The sequence below is a fragment of the Phlebotomus papatasi genome, chromosome 1 (assembly GCF_024763615.1).
Source record: "Phlebotomus papatasi isolate M1 chromosome 1, Ppap_2.1, whole genome shotgun sequence".
NCBI classification, from domain to species: Eukaryota; Metazoa; Arthropoda; class Insecta; order Diptera; family Psychodidae; genus Phlebotomus; species Phlebotomus papatasi.
Window position 1 is genome coordinate 72,735,105 of NC_077222.1, and position 26,808 is coordinate 72,761,912.

Consider the following 26,808-nt stretch of genomic DNA (forward strand, 5'->3'; position numbering starts at 1 on the left):
ACTTAAAAACTGTTTTCATGAAAAGAACATATCCTACATTATTCTTAACATGTTATTACGTCATTTAAGCACAAAAAAATTAAAATTATCAACAAAAACAATCAGGTGGATAACCTCTCAAACTTAAACCAATTGTAAATCGATTAGATGTTTAATTTTTTGCAGAATTAAGATTTTCAGTTTATTACTGATTCAAATCCAGTATAACTTTCGTCATCTGTTTATAATTTTATAATATTTATAGAGAATTCATATTCTGTCTAAAAGAGGGATTCACAGATTCTAAAGGACGTTGAAAAACTAATCTTAATGAAATCAAAAATTTAAATTAGTCAAGATCATTGGAGGATTGGAGCGTTTAGACGAAATTTCTACATCGATGCTAATCTCTTAAGAATAAAAATGACCTATATAAAGACCCATCAATTCCTAATTATTAAATTAAAAATTTATTGTAAAAGAACCCATAGAAGAAGGTGAAACCTTTCCAGAATATCGAGGACTTCAAGAAAAAATGGAATAAATTGGTCGAAAACCGCGGTGATGATCTCGTATAGTAAAGCTAAAGACATTCATAAGAGGTATCAAGAAACTGTGAAATTCTGCTAATCAAAAACTTGATGAAAAAATTAGTATATCTATGTAATCCACATAATAACACACATCTATGTAATCCACATATGTAAAGTTTCAAAAAACATTTTTCTTTTTTTTTTTCTTTTTGAAAAATTTTTCTTTGAACAATTTAATTGTGGACAGGCTTTAGCTTAAACAATTAAAGAAACTTAAGGTTTAGTAATTGAAAAAAAAATTATCAGAGAATACTAGTCAGCCTTTACAGTACCCTGTACCCTGAAAAAATTATCTCGAAATTATGCGATGAGTTCCAAAGTATAAAAATGTAACATTCTAGAAGACAAAGCATCAAATAAATTCCTACGATTTCGCGTTTGTTCATTCCTGACAATTAGGATCTTTGCTATGAATTCGACGGCTCCATTCCATACTATTCTAAGTCGAGAGATATGTTGTTCCTGGAACCGATATCTACAACTGTTGAAATTATGGTGGTCATCCGACGTTCAGGTAACGAGATATTCAATTTTTACGGAAAAAAATTACAAGGGCAGCATAGAAAATCGACAACTTTATATGGCTCTCCTGAAAAGTTGTTATTCTGAGATAGAATAGTATGGAATGGAACCGTAGAATTATTCCTTGAATATGGAATTGTGAGAGTTTCAACATTTTCTGATAACCATTAGCATCTTTGAATTTTTGATTTTAATTTGTACAATTATTTACTTAGAATTCCCTAATAAATGATTGATTGATTGATAAATAAAAAAAATTATCAAGAAAATCTTTGAAGAACTGTATAAGTCTAAAATTGTGAATTGCCTAAAATCTTAAAATTCAAATTTCCTGTCCCAAAGCTTGTGTTCCAAAAATTGGCTTAGGGGGAGGTGTGGCTCTTTTGAGATTTCTAAAGTTAGCTAGGCCTTACAATTAGATTAGATTTCTAATCTAATTATAATTATAATTATAATTGTAATCTAATTCTATTCTAATTTGAAGGCCTCATCTTATTATTTAATTGGGTCCCGGTCTTACAAATTAGAATAGAATTAGATTACAATTAGAATTAGAATTAGAATTATAATTAGATTAGAAATCTAATCTAATTGTAAGGCCCAGCTTCCTTTAGAAATCTAAAAGGAGCCACTCCTCCCCCTAAGCCAATTTTTAGGACACAAGCTTTGGGACAGGAAATTTGAATTTTAAGATTTTGGGCAATTGAGATTTTAAACTTATAAAGTTCTTCAAAAATTTTCTTGATAATTTTTTTTCATTTATCAATTTTACATAATACGCAGGGTCCCGGTCAAAATCTCGAAAACCAAAATCCCGAGTAGGCGAAAATAACTAAAGCCAAAATCCTGAATTCTTAAAAGTGTCTTAAAGGTACTCCCACGATTGCACCTGCACTTTCTGGAGGCAAAGGGAAATTTTCTGTGTCTTGGGAGATTGTTCTAGTTCTACACATTGTTCTGCATATAATTTTATTCCTTTCAGGATTTTCTGGATTTTGGCCCGAATTAAATTACATTACGTTAAAGCCCAAAAATATGTTAAAAATTGTATATCTATGTAGGAGAGACCGGGTCAGATTAGCCAACAAATGAAATTTATCATTGCGTATAATTTGTAAGAAAAATTTTTGTAACAGGCTCATAAATATTTCAATGAATAGGAAGGGATGTATTTTCTTCGAATAAATAGTGGTTTCTTTAATATTCATTCTAAGGCAGGCTATAACGTCCCACTGTCTAGTACCATGCGTGGCTAATTTTGCCCCGGTCTCCTCTAGCCAGACAGCTCAAAGTAGTTCCACTGTGTGCTTCGATTTCTCAATATTGGTAAACTTTTGGTTTATTTCTATAATTAATAACAATATATTAACAACTTTCGAACTTGGGTCAGCTGTTGCAAACTTTAAGAACATGTCAAAAATTTAATTGTTTAAAAAACTTTTCTTTTAGGTCACCGCCACGGCTGACAAAATTACTATTAAAGAAAATCCTACGGGAAAATCCAAGGCTTACATTTACTAATCCGTCTAATTGAATTAAAACTAAACACCCTCATTAACCCAATATTATGCAATGCAATGGGACGATGAACTCTTCTTGAAGCAGCTCTTCATCTGAGATGCATTAATTGACCTTCCAAGGACTTATTTTTACAACTACACAATCTCAATGTGTGTTCCGTTCAATGATGCAGAGGAATTTCAAAAATAAGAATAATTTTCACGTAAAATGCGGTTCCACTGTAAGCATCTTCACTCGTACGTAGAATACTCCAACAAAGGGACAGAAAAAAGGTAAAAGAAGTAAAAAATGCACAGCAAGAGGAAGTCATCGTAAGATACGCCAAACAGATGGGTTTCTGGGTCAAGATGCAATAAAACGAGAAGGAGGTATTATAGTAGCAACAACATAAAAAAAGTGCTTACGATGTAATAATTTTGCACTAAAGCATTTCTTGTATCTGGAACTTTTAAATATACTTATTATATATTTGCTATTATTCTTGATTGTTGCAAATACGAAAAAAAAATGAAATTTTAGTAGCAAATTATTAGTTGCCTCCTACTTTTTGCACAAAACAGCTCATATAAACATTGCATCAATTTCATAATTATATCCAAGAGCCGTTCTTTGACCTTATGTCTTTTCTCTTGTCACTTCCAATATTTTATCTCGGCCATACCTCTTCAAATGGTAGATTGAGGAGAAAATCTTACTGACACTTCCTTGTAATTTGATACAATTTTTTTTTCATTGACTCATTCACCATTCTTTTCTCCCTATTTCTTTTTCTTTTTTACCATCAACTTCTAGCCACTGTACTTCACAGTATATGTCTTTTCTAATTGCCCAGACACCATCTGTTTCGCATTTTCTTGTACAAAGTCGTGGTGCATTGAAGCCAATTGGCCCAATTGCACCATTAGTCACTTGGTCAATGTGCCCAACTCTGCTGAATACTAAAAACCTCATTTCATTTCAGCAAATCGACTGTCGCGGGAGGGTGAAAAAGTCTCAATTGATTTCGACTAAAAAGTGAAATTTATCCACAATTATTTGCCATTCAATGCACTCAATTTTGCATATAGACACACCAACTTCTGTATATCCACGGCAGTTTCTATAACATAAAATCGTGATTGTTGCATCATACAACAAAAGAATTAAATAAACAAAACAGTAACAGAAGAATTGTAAAAAGCAAAATGAGAAAGACAAAAAAAAACTCATCTAAAATCACTGAATGAAATGCAGTGAAGGAGGAAAAATGCTTATATCGGAACAGCATGGTAATTTTCTATGTTCAAGCAAGAAATTTCACGTACACATATTGAGGTAAAATGGGAATAACTTTTCCATGTGGCAATCATGAATATGAAATTTCATTTTTTTTTCCCTCACATAATATAATATTGTATTACTCTAGTCAAACACAAATTCACCAGAATATAATTGTAAATTGTATCATTGCATGCATAAACATTGAATCACTTTCAAATGACATCCTCCTGTGGCACATGTTCAGAAAAACTTATACTGGGTTAAATAACGATGAGGTAGCTAAACTGTTGGAGAATTTTGCAACTATACTACGTGCAATTCTATTCTTTCTCCACCGAAACATCCAACAGATTTATAAAATAATATCAATGGAGGTGGATCATCCGACCGTGTATCCTCTTAATTCATCAACGACGACTCTTTTTATTTTATAATTTACAATTGCTCTGAGCTTTGTACACAAAATAACAGTCATAGTGAATTAGTGTTAAATAATTATGATTCCTGTCCTCGTATCAATCTGAAACTTTGTCAAAGTGTGTCTCGCAAATCTCTGATCAGCAATATGTATTATGCGTGGCTAAAAAACTCAAACTGCTCACAATCGATCGACCAGGGACATTCTACGATTGAAAATTGTCAAATTTTTATTTAAATTTACATGCTTTTGTAAGGTTTTCTAATTAAATAAATTTCAAATACAAAATGCAAATCAGTTTTTTCAATTAAAAAAAAGAATTTTCCTTCAAAATTTTAGTAAAATTTGCAAAATTTGATGAGTGATACCCAACTCCACAAATTTCACCCAAGTAAAGACAGGAAAAAATTCCTGACTGCAGCCAGGCTTGAACTAAGGGCCTTTCGCTGTCTAGGTAAATACCCTACCAAACAACTGAGCTATCGAGGCACCAGCTCTAATTGTCATCGCCATTGATTGAGATCATGCCATTGATTGAGTAGAAGTGCACATGGCAATTGGTTGAGACCAGCACTTCTACTCGTTTTTTTGACTCACTACGAGCCTAATGGCATCTAGACAATAAAGAAATTTATGCCCATATTAAAGAGTTTTTCCTACACTGAGAGAAATCCGAAAAAGTTCAAATAAAATTCCGGAAATGTTTATTTTACCCTGCAGTATTGATCTGAAATCGGTGTAAATATTATGCTGTTTAGGTGTATTAGGGATTAAAGTTACCCTTTTCATGTTAATTTTACCCTTAAAGAGGTGTAAAATTAACACTAAAAAATGTTGAAATATTTTTACACCTAAAAAGTGTTAAAGTTATGAGGAAAAAAGTCAATCGCACCCATATTTTTTTTGTGTACATAATCGTATACAATTTACTTCAATATGGACATAAATTTTTCTAGTGTGTAGAGGCCATAAGATTGTTTAATATTGCTTTACACAAAACTAATGTTTTTTCATACAAACACAATCAAATTATTTGACATTTCAAAATTGGAAAAGAAACCGAAAAATTCATTAAGAAAAAATGAATTGAATTTAATTTTTATCTGTTTCTGTTATTCAAATTTGATCTGATTTTTTGTGAAATTGAAAACGAATTTGGATAGGGAAACAATGCAGTTCCAATATATTTAAAGTTGTCCAGGTCAACATTTCGTCTAAATACGCAAATGGCCTTGAATTATCCCTTTTATCTATTTTCAAAATTTTCAAAGTCAAATAATTCTATGCTTCGGAAAGCCTAGTGTATTTCTTAAACGGTTGAAGCAGAAATCTCAAAGTTTAAGTCGGTTACAACCAATAGCAAACTAGTAATTTTGAGATTTTCTGTTTCTAGGAAAATCCCTTAATATTTCTACACAGAAAAAAATATTTTATAAAATTGTTCGTAAATGTTTGTGAAATCCTATGGCAGACTTACGAAATGCTCGTGAATCGTATAACCCACAAACAAGTTCGTAAAATTTTGTACTTATTTCACAAACATTGTTCGTAAAATGATAATTTGACGAACATTTCTTGTACTTTTACAAATATTTGTTCGTAAATGTTCGTAAACACACAAAAAAATGTTCGTAAAATTTTGTCATTTGTTTGTATTTGTTCATAAATTTTTTCCAGACAAACAAAAATTTACGAACAAATGACAAAATTTTACGAACATTTTTTTATGTGTTTACGAACATTAGCGAACAAATGTTTGTAAAAATACAAAAAAATGTTCGTCAAATGATCATTTTACGAACAATGTTTGTGAAAAAAGTACAAAATTTTACGAACTTGTTTGTGGGTTATATGATACACGAGCATTTCATAAGTCCTCCATAGGATTTCACAAACATTTACGAACAATTTTATAATTTTTTTTCTGTGTAAATCAAAAATATATCTAACTAAGGCTGGCGTTCTTTATTTTTCAATGTTCCAGAAAATGTTCATTATATCAGGTTACCGTAAAAATCCCAGCTACCAGAGGTATAGCAAACGCTTATCAATGATTAATCGTATACATTTTTGCTGTGTGCTTCCATGATTCTCAATCGCTCGCGACTTTTTACACTTTTTAGCAGAATGTCCGAGGTGACTTTAAAAAAAAATTACAACAATTTATGGTCTCTCTTTTCGCTAATTCCATTTACAACTGAAAATCCCTAGTGGCAACAAAAAAAATCAGCAGTGACTTTCATCATCACGGGAGTTGAATGATCGCAGAACATATTTCAGTCTTTGCCATCTCACCTCTCGCAGTACAATCAACAAAAGGTAAACATTACAAGGAATTTTCAGATAATTACCCGTTTCGCTGAGGAAGGTCCTTTGTTATTTTGACCATCTGTTGATGATTTTCGCTCCCTAATTCCATTCGTTCCATTTGTTGTTGTCACCGTGGCAATTTTTGTTGGACTCGTCGGCGACGATGGTGCAATTTGTCCACTTCCCGATGGCATTGTTAACTTTATCTCTCACTCTTTAGCACGTCGTTTTGCAGAAGAAAAATCCCTCCACTTATCCACGCGCAACTCCCAGCGTCTTGGTGTGTGATCCGTGAGATCGCAAGAAAACCCAGCCACTTCCTCTCTCACACTCCCGATACTCGTGGAGAGTGTCGATGTTGATCTCAATCAATTTGCAGTTGCATCGAGACAATTCCCTTTTTCAATTTTCCGTGATCCACATTTGATAATTAATTACCATGCTCCTCAAATTGGTTTGTTTTCTATCTTGTCTCCTCCATAGATTGCCGATCATGTCATCTGTTTGAAAGAAGAAAAAGAGAAATTAAGTTAACAAAAAAAAAAAAAACAAACGATGGTCCCCGTAAATGATCACAAAATGTTCAGTGAAACATAACACATGAATAAAATATCATAATTTAATATTTTCTCTCTCGATATGTCCAAGATGTCGAACAACTTTTAAAATCACTATCTCGGCACACTATTCGTATGTTATCATGTTGTCAATATTAATTTTTTTTTCGTATATTTAAGTGTTTAAACGATACGATTATACATATTAAAGAAAACACCCAATCAATTTGCAATTAAACAAGTATTTCTCTAGGTTTTTAGGTGAATGAAATTTTTACTTTAGCAAACAACTTTCTGTCTCTTCACGTTTTAATAAGATTACTTTATATATATATATATCTCTCTCTTTTTCAATTTCTTACTTATCTTCAATGTGGACCTAAAATACTCTTTATTGCGTGAATCCTACAGAAAATCCTGTATTAGCCTGTTTACTACACTGAGAGAAATCCGAAAAAGTTAAAATAACATTCTGGAAATGTTAATTTTACCCTGCAGTATTGATCCGAAATCAGTGTAAATATTACCCTTTTTAGGTGTATTAGATGTTAAAGTTACCCTTTTTCATGTTGATTTTACCCTTAAAAAATGTGTAAAATTAACATTAAAAAATGTGGATATATTTTTACACCTAAAAAGTGTTAAAGTTATGAGGAAAAAAAGTTAATCGCACCCTCTTTTTTTCTCAGTGTAGCACATCAGGCCATATCATGACTACAAACGCTAAACGAGAAATTGTATGTTTTAATTTTATGTTTTTCTCTATTTTTTTAAAAATGTCGGAACCATAAGATCTGTGCTATACTAGCATAGCTAGAGATCAAACGGCTACAGATAGCGACTGGAGATTTCGAAGGCCCCTCATCCTATTAGTCGAAATTCTTATGTAGCGATATATACCAAAATATATACTGCTCTCTCCGTGGAGTTCGAGCAGTAAAAGGACACTCAATAGGTCAAGTAGTAGAGTACTGGCTGTATAATTCAAATGTCTCGGATTGGAATCCTCTTTAGGTCACCAGGAATTTTTCTGGCATTAAAAATGTATGAATTACATCCAGTGAACTTCACTGTATGAGGCATATGGGACTAACAATTTCTTATATTAAAAGATAATAACGAATGTCCCGAAAATCTCGTTTGCGAGAAAGTCTAGTTTATCTGTTGAACGTTGTACTAACCAAAAAAAATCATTTCAAAAATGTTTTTTTGTGAAGAGGTTTAATGTGTAACAGAGAGGTTTTATCCCATTGGGTTTTAATCGTTTAAGATATTAAACACAAATTAGGCTATATTTAATAAATTATTTCTGTGCTATTGATATACAAATTGCTTAACTAAAAACTAATTTGATAAGTCCAGAAACTGTCGAATTCAAGTATTATAAGGAGTATTTTTCACTAAACTTTCGTTTTATTCTTCAAATTCCAACAAATCCCAAAAATTAAAATAAAACATCAACCCAAGACCATCATCTCGACAGTAACGTGCGCCATGAGATGAATTAGTGAAATAATTGCTCATTTTCAAATAGAAATCGAAATTGCTGTAAACACAGCGTCTTTATAGAGGGATAATTGAGGTATAATGTTGATGAGAGTCACACTCATTAAGGCATGAGAGATCGTGCTTCGTGCAATCAAATGCATTCTTTTTCACCTTTTTCACGCGCCACTCTTGCAAATCTTATACTCCTTCGCGAATTAAAAAAAAAATATACATATAAATAAAAACAACAAACCATTCAACAATGTGACTTTCCCACACTTTATCATTTGTCACACAACCATTAAATTGTCCCATTTTCCATCCACCAATTATCATGAGATATGCTGAATTACACTTTTTACCGTCAATGGCTCTCTTTTTCCTCCCACAAGATAATCTACCCGTCGTCTTCGTCTTTTTTCTCATGCTCACATGAAACTTAAATTTTAACTCTCTATATGAACCCAAAGATTTGATCTCTTTAACCACACACGGTCTCTCTCTCTTTGCATTCAATTTCCTTCAATGCGATATATTGGCCAAAAGGGAGAAAAGTGTGTATCACGTATTTTAAGAAGCAGGAAGTCTTTCACAATTTTACACACATTCTACATGTCATGCTGCACTTACAAACAGTGAATTTGTTACTGAAGATCAAAACACGAAAAAAAACGCACTAGGGAAGAGTAAAATATTGCTCAAAAGAGGAAATAACATTGTCGACAATTTAGAGAATCTAACTCAAAATCGTGAGAATGTTGTGAAGAGTTAAGAGGGGGACCGATCTTAAGATGAAAAATAGTTTACATGGTTCAGTGAAGAAACAAAAACCTCACTTTGCAATCTAACAAAAATTTCCCATCCACATCTCTTATTTTTCCTCCCCGTTTTCCACCCATTTTTACCATACATCTCTCCCTCTTATGGGGCATAGTGTATCATATATGTACATTTATAATTTATAGCATAAACGACATTTGTTATTTCGCACATTTTCAACGTCAAATTATACAACAATCCCAACCACAATATCATCACTTTTATTATAACCCATTCTTTAAACGATCTTCTTGTAATATTAAATTTATTCACGGCGGAAAGAAAAGAAAAAAAAAGATTATGTACTATAACATTGCTTTCGAAAATTTATTGAAGCACGATCATAAGTGTGCACTTTTTTTTCTGTTTTGACCTCATACGTCTGCTTTAGTTCAATCTCTGACAAATTATGTAATTTCAAAAAGGTTCTTTTTTCACCTTCTCAAACGGATGAAACACGTTTGATATGAAAGTTCTTTGACGTTGCGCTTCTCAAACTTCGTGAGACCTCACTAGCAAAATATTATCGGCGATTCCATTTTATACTCAACGCACAAGAATTTTTGTTTTGTAAACATACTTCTGAAACTGTCTGTAAGAGTGAGAGAGACAATTAGATTTAGATCTCTGTCACTCTCAATGAAATATGAAAAACATATTTACAAAAAACATTGTGTAGTGGGTATTATAATGACAAGCGCACAATAACTTTTGTTTGTAAACATGTTTTCAAAATTTCCCATGAGAATGAGAGAGATAACTAGATTTAGATTTCATTCACTCTCACTGAAATGTCAAAAACATGTTTACTAAAGAAAAGTTATTGTGCGTTGGGCATTATGCCCAGCACACAATAAATATTGTTTTTTAAATATGATTTCGACATTTCAAAATGAGAGTGAGTCGGATCTATATCTAGTCATTTCTCAGTCTCATAAGCAATTTTGGAAACATGTTTACAAAAGTTATTCTGTGTGTTTGGCATTATCTGAGAATAATAACATTTCAAAAAGTACTAACTATTTAAAGTTGCAAATTTTTAATGCTGTACGTTTCTGATTTTGAATGTCTTTGATGCTAAACCCCAAAAGTAATATCGTATTAAATGTTTCGATGAAGAATGTTGTTTAGCGATACAATACACGAGAAATGCCCAACGCACAATAACTTTTGTTTGTAAACATGTTTCCGAAATTGCATATGAGAGTGAGCAAAACGACTAGATCTAGATCTCACTCACTCTCATTGAAATATCAAAAACATGTTTACAATACAAAAGTTATTGTGCGTTGAGTAAAAAACTTTGGGCTCATGAGTACAAACATGTTGCAAAACTTTTCTGTATTCCATAATATTTAAATGTTCACCAGATCATAATCGATTTGAAACTAAAAAAAAAAACACAAAAAAGGAGAAAACAACGTGAAAACAAAACAAAGAAAAACGAAAAACAAATAACATTGAATAATTTTGGTTCATAATCGGTTCATTACCGATTACAATCGATTCAGACTTGTTAGGACTTCCAATACCTTTCTAACGAACCCGAATTTGTCCGAGTTTGAGTAAAATGCACTCTTTAGAGCCCTTTTAACCTTTAATTTACAACAAAACTACAAGAATACTAAAACAATTATAGAAAAGACGAGATAAGAAGAAATTTTTATTAGCCCAAAACCCTGTTTTGCGATTTATGACTGCCGCCAACTTATTAATACCGGCATCACCGAGTAAAAGCAAGAAACAATGTATCAGTTGGCCGGATATGCCAACTCATAATAAAAATGATTGAAAGCCTCTTTAGTACTGAGAAGAATTTCTTCATATATTAATAAATATTACTTGATTTTATTTTTCCATATTCTTTTTAATCAATTATAGCTTGTTCAGTTTAATTGGCTGGTACAATTGTTTATAAATTCATTTAGTGGAGAAAGTGTAAGAATGAGGTTAGAATACAACGTGGTCTCATTTGGTCAACTTTATTGCAATTATTATGCATTTGTATCGTGAAGGTTATTCCGTGCTTTGAAAGTATAACAGCCAAATGCAACACCAGAGAATTCATAAATCTAAGGGAAATAGTAACGTAAAACTTTTTATATTTTACTACTACTTGGGTATCTCCACCACGGTAAAAAGACATTAGAAATATTTGCCTTAAAAACATTATAGCTATATTATTCAGCAAAAATCCCATGAAAATTCTCACTACTTTCTTACAGCTATACTTTCCGGTGAACAGAGAAAAACAGCAAGAGATACAATATTGAGATTACAATGAAAATTATTCCGGAGAAAATTCAAACTTAATTGACTCTGCGCATTTGAGTGAAAACATGAAAATTCACTAAAAAAAAAATTGTGTAATTTACAGATTTACTTTCTCAGGAAGAAGAAAAAAAAACCATTAAAATTTCCATTAGAAAGAATAATTCATTAAATCGCTTACGACACCTTGTAAATACCCAAAACAGTATTAAATGCGCTTTAATCATAATGAAGTATAGTTTGAGAATCATTGGTAAGATATACAGTATTCCTCTCCCTCTTGCTCTTTCTTGGATGTTATTAAATATGTAATGCAATATACGGAGTATAAGAAGATTGCGGTTTAAATTTCATCGGTGGAGAGACATGCGATCATTAGACTATGGCGGTATGAGTGAATGAACCTCGAAGGAAATGATATCACCACATTTTATACACCTCAGGCCACTAATTTACCTCAGCATAGATCGCAAAAATGCCTTAAAGAAATGGTTACGCACAGATACCATCCAATATTCCACAATGAGCATGATCAATGATGCTGATCTGTCAAGAGACTGTCCCACGGATCGATCGGGAAATAAATAAAGTAATGATTGTTTTTTTTTTTATTCAACACCTTCCAGCAACTTCACCTAATTTTACTTTTAATACTCTTATTTCATCGCTTAAGAGACAATTTCACTATGATACAGCAGACTCAAAAAAAATTGGAGTAACAAATGACGGATGTCACAAATCCGTCCTACTTCTTTTTCCTCTAATATGCGCAGAAAAACATTCACACAGAATGACTTAACTAAGAGCAATCATTGATGTCTCTTTTTTTTTATACTATTCACGTAAATTCTGCAATAAACAATGTTGTAAATTTAATAAAAAAAACAAAAACGTTTTTTGTTTTTTAATGTTGATTTAATGTTTTGTAATACAGCAGCAACATTATGTCTTTCGTACAAGAACAATATAATTATTATGTGTATCTACCTACAACATATTCAAAAAGAAAAAAACCTATAAACTTTGAATTCCTTTTAAGCATTTCGGTCTAAAATTCATACACAGAGGCCGGTAATTATCAGTAATGTGCTAAGAAAGATTGAAATTTCAATTGAACTGAGAAATTCCTGAATGCAGCTGTAAAATCTTGTCTTATCTGTCCAAAGTTATGTGGTTATTCTATCGACTTCTGTTGGTTATCACACAGTAATTATATACTGTGTCAGAAGAAGAAGAAGAAAAAAAACCATAGACTATAATAAATGGTTAATACGGCTAACAACTAAAAAGCTCACACAGAGACCTTTCACCGAAGAACATTAATTTTGTTGGTAACAACATTGTACTTTACATCTAACAATCATCAAATGTCAGTGCAGAAATCTCTTGGATAAATTCCATTTGGATGTTAAATAGGAAATCAATGGCACAACTCTTCCCCCTTAATTCACTGACCAAACGCTAAAAATCAACACATTATTGAGAGAGAGAGAGAGTTTACCATGTCTAAATATACTGCAAACCATAGCAAAAGTGCAATGCAATTACCATACAAAACATTGATTGGATATATCCGCTGGTCGATCACTCATTGTCCGACTCTATTTCATAAATTCGATCTTGAAGCTACATATATACGTTAGAATATACTTTCTCCCGATATTGTATACTCATCAAAATATCCCATTGTGAGCTCTATATATATCTGTATTGTATAATTGCAAAAATCATCATCATTTCAGCTACTTGTTGGCCTTTTTTGGTGGTCAAAGTCTTTTACATCAGCAGTGTCTTTGACGAACACAGTGTGAAACCCCCGAATAGATCATTTTAATTAGGGAATTGCAAAATTTAACCAAAAGAAACATACATATAGTGCCTCAATATTGAAAAGATTGAAATAATAAAAGTAATAATTATTTTTTGTGCTTCATCTTCCTGCCCTAACACTGTATTGCGATTGTTCTATATAATAGCATCAAAACAGCATGTTGTGAAAATAGATTTGTTTTTCTTATACACTGCATCATACTGAGAGTCAATGTCTTCAGTTAAATTATACACGGTATATCTTGAGTTATTGACGATCATACATATGATTGTGTAACAGCGAATACATGAATTATTAAGAGATCTTTTATTACAGTAAAGTGCAAAGTTTTATTCACATTTTATTTACTAATTTGAAAAAAAAAACAGAAACATTTAATAAAACGCGCAATTAATTTTTCTTTAAATTAATTGCATGTATAAATGTGGATAAATATTATTTTTAAGTACTTTTGTTATACATAAATTTTACTTAACACTTAATAATAATAAATTATATGGACTTATATAATATTTCGTTAAAATGCAGAATATATAGTAAATTTTGCATGAGTTTACTAGGACATTTGGCGAGCCAATAAAAATAGTTTTTCTAATCATTCAAAATAAAAGAATTTTTTAAATATACAATTATAAGTTTAAAAAAAACAAATAATAATCCGAAACCAACTTATAGTAGCTGGAATTTTCATTTGGCTTACTTTGAGTTGAATCAGAGAAATCTAAATTAGCCTTTCCCTAAATTTTTAAACAAAAAATAAGATTTATTTGCATCAAAACCAAGTTCAATACGTTTATTAAATCGCAATAACTATTTTCAAATTCATTCTACAAGATCGGTTCATAGTCAAAATGTTGGAAGATGTGTTATCAACGTAAATATTAAACAAATATTTGCAATATGCAAATAAAACGGTTTTGGATAAATCATTTCAGTGCAAATAGGCATCCGAATTGCTATCAGAAAAGGTTATTTTACAAAATCTATCCCCATGTAGGTACACTACATAAACAAATGGTATTGTAATGTTTTAATGTATCGTTCCAATTTTGGAATATTTTCTGTTAATCTAAGATGTGTGTCTGATAGCGTTAATAGATATTTTTTAACTAATTTGTTAATTCCAAATGATCGATGGCTCAGAATTAACCTATAGAACACTTCGCAAATGACAAATTTTACAAAAGAACAACATTAAGATGAGCTTTTACATGCTTTATAAATGATTTTAATGTGTAGAAAACCTATAATTTCGGGAATAATTAACTTTTGGGTATAATATTCACAGGAAATGTAGAGAGTATCAAGACGTACAAAAAAAGTAAAATAATGAATTTTATAAAATTTCGAGTTGTCCGAGAGATATTCTAAGCTATCGATCTCCAATACTTCTAGTATAGTTCTAATGGGTTTTGTAATTCGAACGTTATTCCTATTAGAACAACATTTAATACTACAAAGTTGACTCCTAGTTCTATAAAGATTTTTTTCTGTATTAATACAAAAGTAACTTACGAATTAACGGGTACCTTCGATTATCTTAATCGTCACAGAAGAGTTAATGCTCGCTTTTAGTTAATTTAAAGCAAACAATTTTGCGCATGGCTGTATTTGAGTAATCTCAAGATATACTGCGTACATTAATCTATTCACTTTTTTTTCTTTCTTTTCAAAACGAAATATTTCATCATCATGTGCACAACTGATGTGGGAAGATCAAAAACAGCTTCATTTACTTTTCCACGTGTTTAATGAATCAAAGGTGAATAAATACCACGTACAAATCACATCCAAATTGCATTAAATTGTAATATACACCGGATTTGTTTTTTAAACATGAAAATATTGTTGTACCTTTGTAATAATGTATACAACCAACGGAGCATTGTGCCTTTATACCGAAATTATTTACACTTTCATGACAATGTAATTGCCTTCCTTTGATAAATAAATTATGTCGAAAAGAAAATACAGTCGTATTAATTTCATTTATGATCGCTTTGAGGTGCAACAACTCTGATAGGTATATATATATACACATATTTCAATTAACTGTTAATAATGTATTTCACATACGAGTGTATTATATTTTTACGATTTGAGATTTCTGTTAATTGCATATAGGTAGAGTATATGAAGAACCCCGACATTTGGAAGTGAAACGATCAAGATAGTCACATTAGAGGTATATCTTGTACCTACAATTAAAATTTAATTAAGAAAAGTTATTATTACGAGAGACGGAAATTCCGATAGCATTGTCAATATGTCTATTATTCCAGTTGATATCTTTCACTCCGTGGCAACATATATTGTACAAGTGATGACACATACTGGAAGTTATTTATGTGAAAAAGTGATTCCCAACAGTATTGTCTTTTCCTTCAAAAAATAAGTTCAATGATATTGAATATGGCATTATGCATTCAGTGGGAATATACAGTTTTCTTTGCTTCTTTTCAGAATACCATATTGTCAATGCAAAATGAATGAAAAGTCCACACAGAAATTCCATTTCCATAAGTCAATAAACAATATATATTTCAATAATTTAACCTTTCGATAAATAATAATACAGATTGATGATCGATTTATAAGTGTTTGCAAACAATGCTTCATCATCATTTTACTTTTAGAGATATCTTAAAGTTGTGAGTGGTATAAGTATGTGAAGATGCATAGATTCTCATAGTCATATCTTTCAGCAACATGCTATATATGATGGGTTTATACTCCTGAAGAAGCTCAATTTTATTAGCATGATCACTAGCCATATCGACGAACGTGATCACCAAGTATACTTAAGATTTTCAATATTACATTAAATACTCATGTATCGACTATATGTATATTAACCATCCAACTTTGTTTCTCCAACATTATTGGTCATCAACAACAAAACAGCTGTACCACGCCAAATTGGTAACATGATGATCATTGTCTTTGATCATTCTTATGGGATTATTACTTTCTAACTGTACTTCAGCGGATTGATCACAATTGAAGTGTCTTTTTTATCACCTTCCCGGACATGTTCTAATTCTTGTTGTATACAGAAAAAATGTGTTGAGTGTTCAAATTGAATAAACAACTTCACGAACTATTTGACATGATCTTCATATTGATCTTCATATTTTCTACACCTTCTTACAGAGTTTTTTTTTTACAAATATTTCTTCGTCAATCATACACGGCACATACTTTTCTTCAGTATTATTTACCTTAGTGGTGTGAATTTTACATTATACTGAGAATGTTATTAAATCTTTCATGGAATCGTGATCTCTGTTTCTCTCAAATCAATCTTTAACATGGTATATCCAGTTATTAATTTTATTCAACTTAATATTAAGGTATATCCTCCACGTACACCATGTCAACAATATCATCCGATATAAGATCAATCTGCAATCAGTTCTGATTCATGTTTTAATCACTAAATCCATTCACTTGCACGTGAGTAAATAATAATGTGAAGAGTATATCCAATAAAATTCCCACAGTCTTGATCAGTTGGTTGTTGTCTCCCAAGATTTAATGGATTTACGTCGCGATCTCGTTCTTCTATCCCACTTTTTTTTCCTTCATACTAACAATTTATCTATTCACTATGTATCACTTTTTCTCTTTTAATACCACCTGAATGATTTTTTTCTCCCTTTTGAAATCAATTCCTTGACTTATCTCATCCATCTTACCAGTGTCTCAATTATTAATTTGTATTTATTTTTATGTCACTATTTCAGGGTATTAACTGTCATGTAATTGCTTAGAAGACATTTAAAATTCTTGGCAGAACTTCTATACTCAATATTGCCTATTTTTTACTTCCTTGCTATCTTTTTATATTTCTTCTACACAGCATATGTTGGGAACCATTGGAACATTTACAACATAAAAATTCTGTCCTCATTCCACGGAAAAAATCTTGGTTAAATTTCTAAACAAACTGCTTCAAGTGTGGAAAAATCTTGGCATGATTGCACGTTAGATCATCTTGAGGCGATATAGAAAAATGCGTTGGAATATCTCAGGATTATTTGAGTCATAATGAACACATAATCCCTACTGATGAATATCCGGTATTATATATTAGCTCCCCTGCCATGTTGGTAATCTATTAATTTTTCTCTGTATTTTATTTTTTAGATTTTTCTTATTTTTTTTCAAAATTTTCTTTTTCTGATGATATATATTAATTGTGACTGCATAGTAATTCAACAATCACCAAGAAACACCACAATTGTTGATGGTGTAAAAGATCTCACATTCCTAAGATTTCATTTTGATTAATCGTCTTTTATATTGGCTTTCATAATGCGGAGGTGTTTGGTGGCTAACCACAATAATATCACACCAATTTCAACTCATATTGAAGTTGTATTTTATAGCCATCCTATCGATTTATTTCGACATATAAATTCTTATACAACTTTTCACTTATGAGAATCTCTTCGTTACATTGCCTTCCACAATACTCTGGAAACATGCTCAAAACACCCACTCGAAAATCTTGCAAGATTCCATGTAACATATTGCAGATGAATTATCCTCCAATTGTCATTCAAATCATTTCCAATTATTGTCCGGTCACATCGTCTAATTATGTCATATTTCACTTTCTGATTCTCTCAGTAGGTATATTGACTTTTTTTTAATATCACATATCTTCTTTGAGCCATGCTGCAATTTTAATGATACCATTGAAAATCCGTATGCAAAGAACGCGATGTATATATTTTTTTTTAACTCATTCTCCCATGTTGTCTCATCCTATCTAGAGAGACAAAAGAGTCATAAAATCTACATACGTAAGCTCAATATGGAAACACAATTCCATTTAGAAAATGCTACAAAGCTACAATGAAAAGGAAACCGCGCCATTTACTTTATTTCTTTCATTTCATTTGACTGTCAATATTTGCTGAAAGAGTAGATCATCAAAAGCGCACTGAATTTCAATATTAGATGTATGGTTAGTATCCTCCTCCAACTCTTATTATAGTTCACATACATTCCTTCTCTATGGAGTGCACAGAACAGTACAACGAACATATTGCAAAATACAAAGAAAAAGCAATGATTTTCGGAAAAATTTCTCATAACAAAAATTTTGAAATGATTTGCTGTTATTGAAATTTCTTTCTAAATTTGAAAAAAAAAACAAACCAAAGAATAGTATTGAAAAGACTAAAGAGGATTTACCTAAGGTTCTAGTAACGACCAAAAAGATCGTTTTTGAAATGAAGATATTATGATATCCAATGAGCAAAACTCCTATTTCAATTTATGAGAGTAAAATTTAAATTAACCCGTCCACTAAAGAATAGGTCACGTTGGGCTTTAGAACTTGAAACTGAAAGAGGAATTATTTTCTTCAAATTTTTTTACAAGCAAATTATTCCTGAGGAACTCAAGGGCCAAAATAGATTGCGACTGATCTTTAAGAATATTTGACAGGGTTAGATGAAGATAATTTATGCAAATGACTTCTAACCAATAACCCTAAAAAATTACGTGTTTGATCGGGTAACTTTAAAAATAAAACTTGTGAAATAATTATTCAAAAAACGGATAATATACATATTATTGCTTGAATTCCACGTAGAAAGAACTAATATAACGTAAGTTCGGGTGACTGTCTCTTTTTGTTGCTATTTTTCAAGTTTATAAAAATACATAGTTAATTCAATACTTAATTCAACTTTTGCTTTTCAGTTGTTAATCCTCTGGAGGAGTGACAATTTTCGATATTACGAAACCAGGCTCTTAAAAGTGGATCACAAACTTCCCTTATCCAATAATCTTAATTATTGTTATTCATAGATTCAGGGGCGTGGCCTAAACTTCTCGTGAACACAAATTTAAGATAAGTCAAGGAATTCTAAAAAAAAAATAATGTAATGATTTTCAGTGGTACATTTGCAATTGCAAATTTATGTAAAGAATCACATGTAATGTTCTCACTAAAATTTTAACATTGTACACTACATGTTAAATATTTTAAATAACTTTATGAACAATTTACTCATTTTTTATGAAGATTGTATAGAAGATGGTGACCAAGGACATTTTTTTTTTAGCAAACCAGAGAGGTGATCCACATTAAAAGACTGGTATTGAAGAAGACAAGTCATTGTGTTGATCAAAAAAGTGTCATATATGACTGGAATACCAAAAATGTTTTCAATTCATTTAGCGAGTTTCAACACATTACACAGTGATCATATGAGTCATTTGAATGTGAAAAGGAGCGCATGGAGACATGAAAAGTGAAGAAGAAAAAAAGATAGAAATATAATGAGAAGTGACATGACCGCAGAATGTTCATCTGTCATCATCTATTCAAATTAGTCTCATTAATTTGACTTGACACACAACACTAACTTTTCCTTCGAGAATTCCATCTCCTTCGCATTCTTTCAAGATGCACACGGCAGCATCCAAAGATCTCTCTTTTCTGCTCTTAACTCTCTAGCCTTAGAAGATGAGATGTATAATATTATTATCCACGCACAGTGATCATTTGCCATTATGTGCTCATCAATTATCTCGCTCAAAATGTTAATTTACAATTTATGTCTATGGACGCCTCTCGCATTAATTTGCCCATTTAATTGTAAAGACAGTAAGCAAAAAAAATATCGTTGAACTATTTGATGAAGATCACTATTTTCTCTATAATGGATCACATTAAGTTAAATGTGTTTGCAATTAAGATGGCCATAGTGTCATCATGGCGCCACTAAACACTCAATATCCTTAATTGTCCCTCACTGTCTATATAATCCATGAGACAAAGCAACGAGATATGCCGCGTGCTATAGAAGAAAAGTATCCTCATCATCATTTTTCACCTGAAATATGTGCAAAACACATAAATAAACTAACAACATTAATCGTACCGCGCTATGTGAGTAATTCAGGTGGCCCCTTGTTGATTATACAGTGGAAGTAACAATCTTGGAAAACAAACACACATTACCAATAAAATGCAGAACGGACAGGGGTGAGTCTCCAGTATCAAATGGTCTCTTTCCCCACAGCATATCGTTTTAAAGTTTACTCAAATGGCGATGGTTCATCTTAGATTATTGGGATTTATAGTGTCCTCTTTTGCAATCTTTAGTCCCGCGAGATCATCATTCCTTAAATTCCACATTTATGCATCACATACAGCATCCCATGGCGTGTACTCTCTTCCATGAAGAGCATTCGCGAGATGGGCAACCCACCACCGTGAAAAAGATCGTTCAAGTTGTGAGTAAAACAGAAGTGACAAAGATATAGTGTTGTGAATTTTAAGAACTTCCCTTCTATCTCTCATTCTTTGTGCGAAACCTATTACAAAATATAGATTAGATTTGTGGAAGACAGTTCAATATATAGCTAAACTCTATATGGTATCAGTAGGTAGAATTGACCATTAAAAAATACTCCTGGAATTTCTTCCATATACTTAAAAGACTCTATCGATGGAATACGTGAATCGTGCATGTCTTACAGAAATGTTAAATCCCAATGGGATTAATTTTGTTAAAACAAATCACGTAATATTTAAGCGACACTCTCTAACTTGATGCCACGCAACGAACCAAAGAAGACAGCAAGATTGCGAAAAAAAAAGAAGACTTAAGACACCAAGAAGCCAAAGCACAACCACGTAGGAGATATGAAAGAACTTTCTGCAGTATTTTATATATACATACATTATATGAATACCTTACAGCATTGATGAAACATTCTGCACACAATATTTGTGTTGTCTCTGTTATTTATAAAAAGACACATATTCCTCGATCGTTTGGGTTCACTGGACATGAGAATTTTTCCCCACTTTTGCAAGAACACCTAACTGTGAATGCGGATTTCTGATGATGGGGCCATGCAGACATCCATCAAGTTCCAGCTGAGTGTAATAATGTGTATCAGGGAGACGTGTTGTGTAAATTGAAAAATAAATCACATATGATGGCTTTTTAAATTTAATCGTGCACGCATACACCAAAATCCATCTTATGCAATATCATAAAGTATTATTTGTAGCACAATTTATGCGTCAGACTCCTCCTATATAAGGCACTAAATCTCTTCTTTTTTTTTCTTGCCGTACTGCACTAATTTATTTTTAAATATATTTTTTTCTTTTATCCCACTGACCTCCCGAAAAGAAAACGGTAGCCAAAACATTTCGCAAAGTGCTCGAACTCACAAATTTGTTCATACCATAAAGACTTATTTCACAATATTCTTTTTTTATGATTAAAGTTGTTCAACTGTCCAACAACTGCATAATGTGCAAACTGATTTAACAGATTTAAATCGATTAATAAATCGCCTTAAACAGAATATTCTAGTAGGAACCTAATGATGAATGTGGTAAAAAATCAATTAGGGGCTTATATTTTTTTAAAGAATAATTGAAATCCATAGAAATTAGAAGATTTTCAAATTTATAACAAGAACGAAAAGCACACTGCCAATAAGTTGAAATCCATTCCGGTGAGTTCAAAAATACACTCTACAGAAATATTTTACTTTCGACCTTGAACGACCTTGAAAAAGTATTATATATAAGTAAATTATTTGAAAACCGTTTACAGAATAAGAACAGCGAATCTATCTGGACGACATCGAAATCCAAAAAAAATGTTTTTAATTAGTAAAAAAACAAGCTATGTTATTGATAGTAAAGTTAAGGTCGTGGGAAAACCCTAAAACCTTTAAGGACGAGAGAAGATAACTTTAACTTTAGAAGATCACAGAAAAAAAGTTTTTGGGACACCGGGGTCCCTGTCATCTTTAAAGGGTTAAAAATCAAACAAAAACCCCAAATCATTTTCTCTGATGGTTTTACTTTTTAACGACAGGGATAGGCGAAAGAACAAGCATTGTTGAATTTTTAGAAAAAAAATTATGTCTGTTGCAAAATTATCTCAAAATTACTTCAAAAGGGGTCTATACAAAAACATTGAAGTATCGAAAAATCAAGAGATTATTATACATTGCTCTCTCAGTAGAGTTCGAGCAATTAAACAAACGAGACAGTCATATATTTAAGAAAATCTCTCACATGTCCCATACAAAATAACTCTGACGAACAAATTTAGCCGACATTGTATAATACTAAATGCACGTATTATTTTGAACAAATGTGACATATTATAATCCTCACATTAAACACGAATTTCTTTATTCAAGGCAATAAATCAATTCTTTTTTGTTTTGTCACGCATTCAAAATTAAATTTGGATTGTTGTACAAAAATTATACTCTTCCACTGTATGTGTATTGCTGCAATTTTTTACCTTATATAGAAGATGCAATGTTAAACCACACCACAAGTAATTTTTCTGACAAGAATTAATTGTCAATTGCACAACTCACATATTAATTACCTCGGAGGCTAATAGAAATTAATATAAGTTGTCAGATCGCGCGCGGCAAAATTCTCAAAAGAATAGTTATGTTGAAAATTGATATATATACGTTGCCTATGGAAAATGTCTTGAAGACAAGAAATGTCGAAGAAGGTGACCCACAAGCAAATATCCGTTTTGTAGTTCTATTTACCCTCATTTTTTATTTCATTTTTTTCTATTTTTTTTTCTTTAACCAAATCTTTTTCAAGATGTATTGAGACCATTGCAAAGAAAAGCCTCATTGTTTTTCTTTTCCTTTAAATCAATCACGTCGCAAAAGCATAAAACTCCTTCAGTGTAACCTTTAATTGCATGTCAAAAGACAAAATATACTTTATCACTCTCCTAAAAACATGTTTTATTTATAGTGTATTGAAAATATTAATAGAGATTTATATGAAATAAATGAAAGTCGACCAAAGACACGTCTTCCATATTTGTAACATCTCAATTATTAATCATTTTTGCAGAAGGTACAATTCACAGTAAACCAGTTCACTTTAATGCAAGAAAACATACATATGTGATGTTTAAATGTATATAGTCAATGATATAAATAAAAATAATGATCATTTAATAATTTTCATTTCTCTACACAACTTATAGTATGAAACTATAAGATGAACAGAACGTACAACGGAGAGACACTTGGGTGGAACTCTCCTGACGTGAAATTCATACGATCGATCTTCATTTGATCGCAACCCACTTTTCACATTGCAATGCGGTTTCCACATACATTAAATTGATCGCTGTGAGTATATTTGTTAATAAATTGCACTTTGCAATTACATAACTTGTGTGTAAGATGAAATAACTAGAAGAGATAAAAAAAATATTATTCCCATGGATCGATTTTTAAATTAAATAAAGAAAATTCAGCCATTAAAAAGAGGGGGCAAAGACTCTTATACTTTTTTTTTACATTGATTGTATTACAAGAAAATATAAATTTCTCGAATTCGTATTTAGCGCATGAGATTTTATTGCTCACACAATAAAAGAGAGAAAAATATAAACCAATTCCTCGATTTTGCGTTACTACTTTATCTTAATCACCAAGGGTGCGTACTTTGGCATATATAATTTTGCGAATTTTGAAGTAAAATTACGTAAGATAATAGACGAAATAGACGCTAAACGACGTAAAGTGTTATGGTGTCTACACACTAGAAGCAATTTTCGTCAAAAATTGCCTTTTTTTTAACCCTTTAAGGACGATTGGGTCACCCATGACCCAGAAATGAAATTTTTCCTACGGCTTTCTAAAGCTGTATTTTGCTATAAAAAGTTAGAAAAAATGATTTTTTTCGACCCTCGATTTTTGACCTACTCGTCCTTAAAGGGTTAAAAAAGATCTGACGTTTCTGCTTATAGGAGAAATTTCCTTTAAAAATGCATATTTTAAAGAAATTTCTACTAGTGTGTAGAGGCCATTATCGACTTTAATTTCTTCGGTAATTTGTTTTTTAGACGACGATTTCTGTCTATACATTGATGACTTCTTTTTTTATAAAATTATCTCATAAAATATGATTGAAAACAATCTAAATCTAAATTGAATTCCTATCAAAATAATTTGTGATAATTTTGTTTATTAAGGCTTAAACAGATGACTAAAATATTTGGGCTGATCAAATGTTTTGGCCCAAGCTTTTTTATAGCATGGTGCGGCCATGTTTTTAGGCAACTGTCAAGTGGAAGCTTTTTTATTGTTGACAAAAAAACTAATGTGATGGAAGGCGAATGAAAAATAAAAAGCGGTGAAAAATAGCAGCGAGACGTGTTACACAATCAAGTGTGAACTGGGCATCCTTGAGTGAGCGAGGATCAGCTGCCCAGCGTCCTAACCCAATTGCATTGCCTTCCAGTCCAAGGAGGACTGTTCAGGCCATTCCGGTGGCTGGGCTTGTGGATTCGTTCAACAGCAGTACGAAACCCTGGAGGTGCCCTATCCTGAGAACACCTTCACGTTTGAGGTGGAGAAACAGGAGGAAGATGTCAAGCAGGAGATTCAGGTGTTCAAGAGAGCGTTAGATGAGGGAATTGCTGAATACCAGAAGAGAATTGTTCAGCTCTGGTCTCTGTTGCTATTCGATCAGATGACCATGGAAGACTTTCGCGATGCCTAATCTTGAGTTGGTCATTGATCCACTCAACAAGCTTACTTTCTAGCCACACAATCCCGAGGAGTAGCTTTGATACAAGGCCAAGGATGCTCCAGCATCTTCCGGATGTCATTAAAGAACAGGAGCTTCCGCCCAGGTTGTGATTAGCTTGAACCGGCTACTTGCGAAAATTGTAAAATTTTTTGATCAGCTGGTGTGTCTATTAAAAATCTATTATTTTATAATATTTCTTTTATTTTCTCAAGATACCTGCTACATAGTTTTCTGCAGGATGATCCACAGGGAAATTATGACAACCCTCAGCATTCCTACATTGCTCTCGGCTCATGCTATTATGCCTTTCTTGGCAATGGGATTGTCCACAATCTCATCGAAGGATTCCCTTTTTCTCATTCTCGGTCCTAGACATTCTGCACCAGTCGATCCCATGGATCCCATGTCGTTTTGTTCCTTCAGCTTGATGGCCTGCTGGATATCCGGTGTCCTTGTGGATGTTATCGATGCAAGATTCGATGGCCTTCCTGCCGTACTCGTGGGCATTTTTCACTTATTTTTCTGAGACTTTTCACTGATCACTTTGCGTTTTCAAGATTTGTTTACAAAATAAAAAATAAAACCCCGCGCGCTATTGTTCAAATGTCAATTTTTATAGCAATACGACTCCGAATCTTCCGAAAATCGTTCCCGCCACGAAAATACTTCGCAGTTTATCCACATATGGCGCTCATCTTAGTTTTACTCATAAAATTTATAGCACGGGAAAATAAAAGCTCAACACTGTTGAGCTTTTTTTCTGAAGAAAGCTTCCAGTTTTGTCCTCTGGCAGCACGCGAAATAGTGTTTGATGGGCCAAAACATTTGATCAGCCCAAAAATTTTGGTCATTTGTTTAAGCCTTTATACCATAAGTTATCCTTAAACCATTGAAAATCAGTGAGCTACCGATGACACAACAAAAGTATTTTTCTGGACTATTTAGAAAAACAGGTAATTTTAGATAGTCAGAATAAAATATTTTCTTAATAATATCAGCACTGGTGATCTTACTGGTCACAAAAGGGTTAAAGAATTGACGAACTAAAATTCATAAAATGCTGAAACTCTTGTGAATTTGAACGCCATAAATGATTATCTACCATCATCTTAGAAAATCAATTATAGGGTACCAATATCATGCATCTATTGATCACTAACTTACTGGGAGAGAGACAGGAACCCTGCTGACAACTGTCGTGATTTACTTCTTAACGAGAAGTCGACAAATGAACCAAGACTTTTCAAAAGTATGTGTATTTTAATTAGTACTCTCATGATTTTATCGCGTGAGGAAATGACTTCTTATTTAGATATCTTATATTATACATGTGAGAGGAATTCCAGGCAAACTTATAAGAATTAATTGATAAAAATTCACTAGAAATCACTGCAAACATTTCACTTTTTCCCACTCATCGTGATCCTCTTAATTTTTTTCTCTATCTCTCTCACTTTCTTTCCATCTTTGAATGCATTTTTGCTTTTCACATTGCATCAAACATCAATGATTTATCTCGAAAAAGTCACACGAAATCTATTGCACACGAAAATCCATTGAGATGAGCCACAAGAAGACAAAATAAAAACTAACAAATTCCAAGATTCCCCCCAAAAATATCTTGAGAAATACCCCATCGATGTGGAACTTTTCTG

At 32.0% G+C, this 26,808-nt stretch overlaps 1 protein-coding gene across 2 annotated transcripts in view; it reads right to left on the reverse strand.

Moving 5' to 3' along the window:
- The window catches only part of LOC129800642 (LIM domain only protein 7), a 112,665-nt gene that overhangs the window by 40,580 nt on the left and 45,277 nt on the right, over positions 1-26,808 (reverse strand). For both annotated transcript variants that reach the window (XM_055845188.1, XM_055845178.1), the window contains exon 3: positions 6,645-7,103. In XM_055845188.1, the coding sequence (XP_055701163.1) occupies positions 6,645-6,797 (153 nt within the window). In that variant the 5' untranslated portion in view covers positions 6,798-7,103. The remainder of the gene's footprint in view (positions 1-6,644; positions 7,104-26,808) is intronic.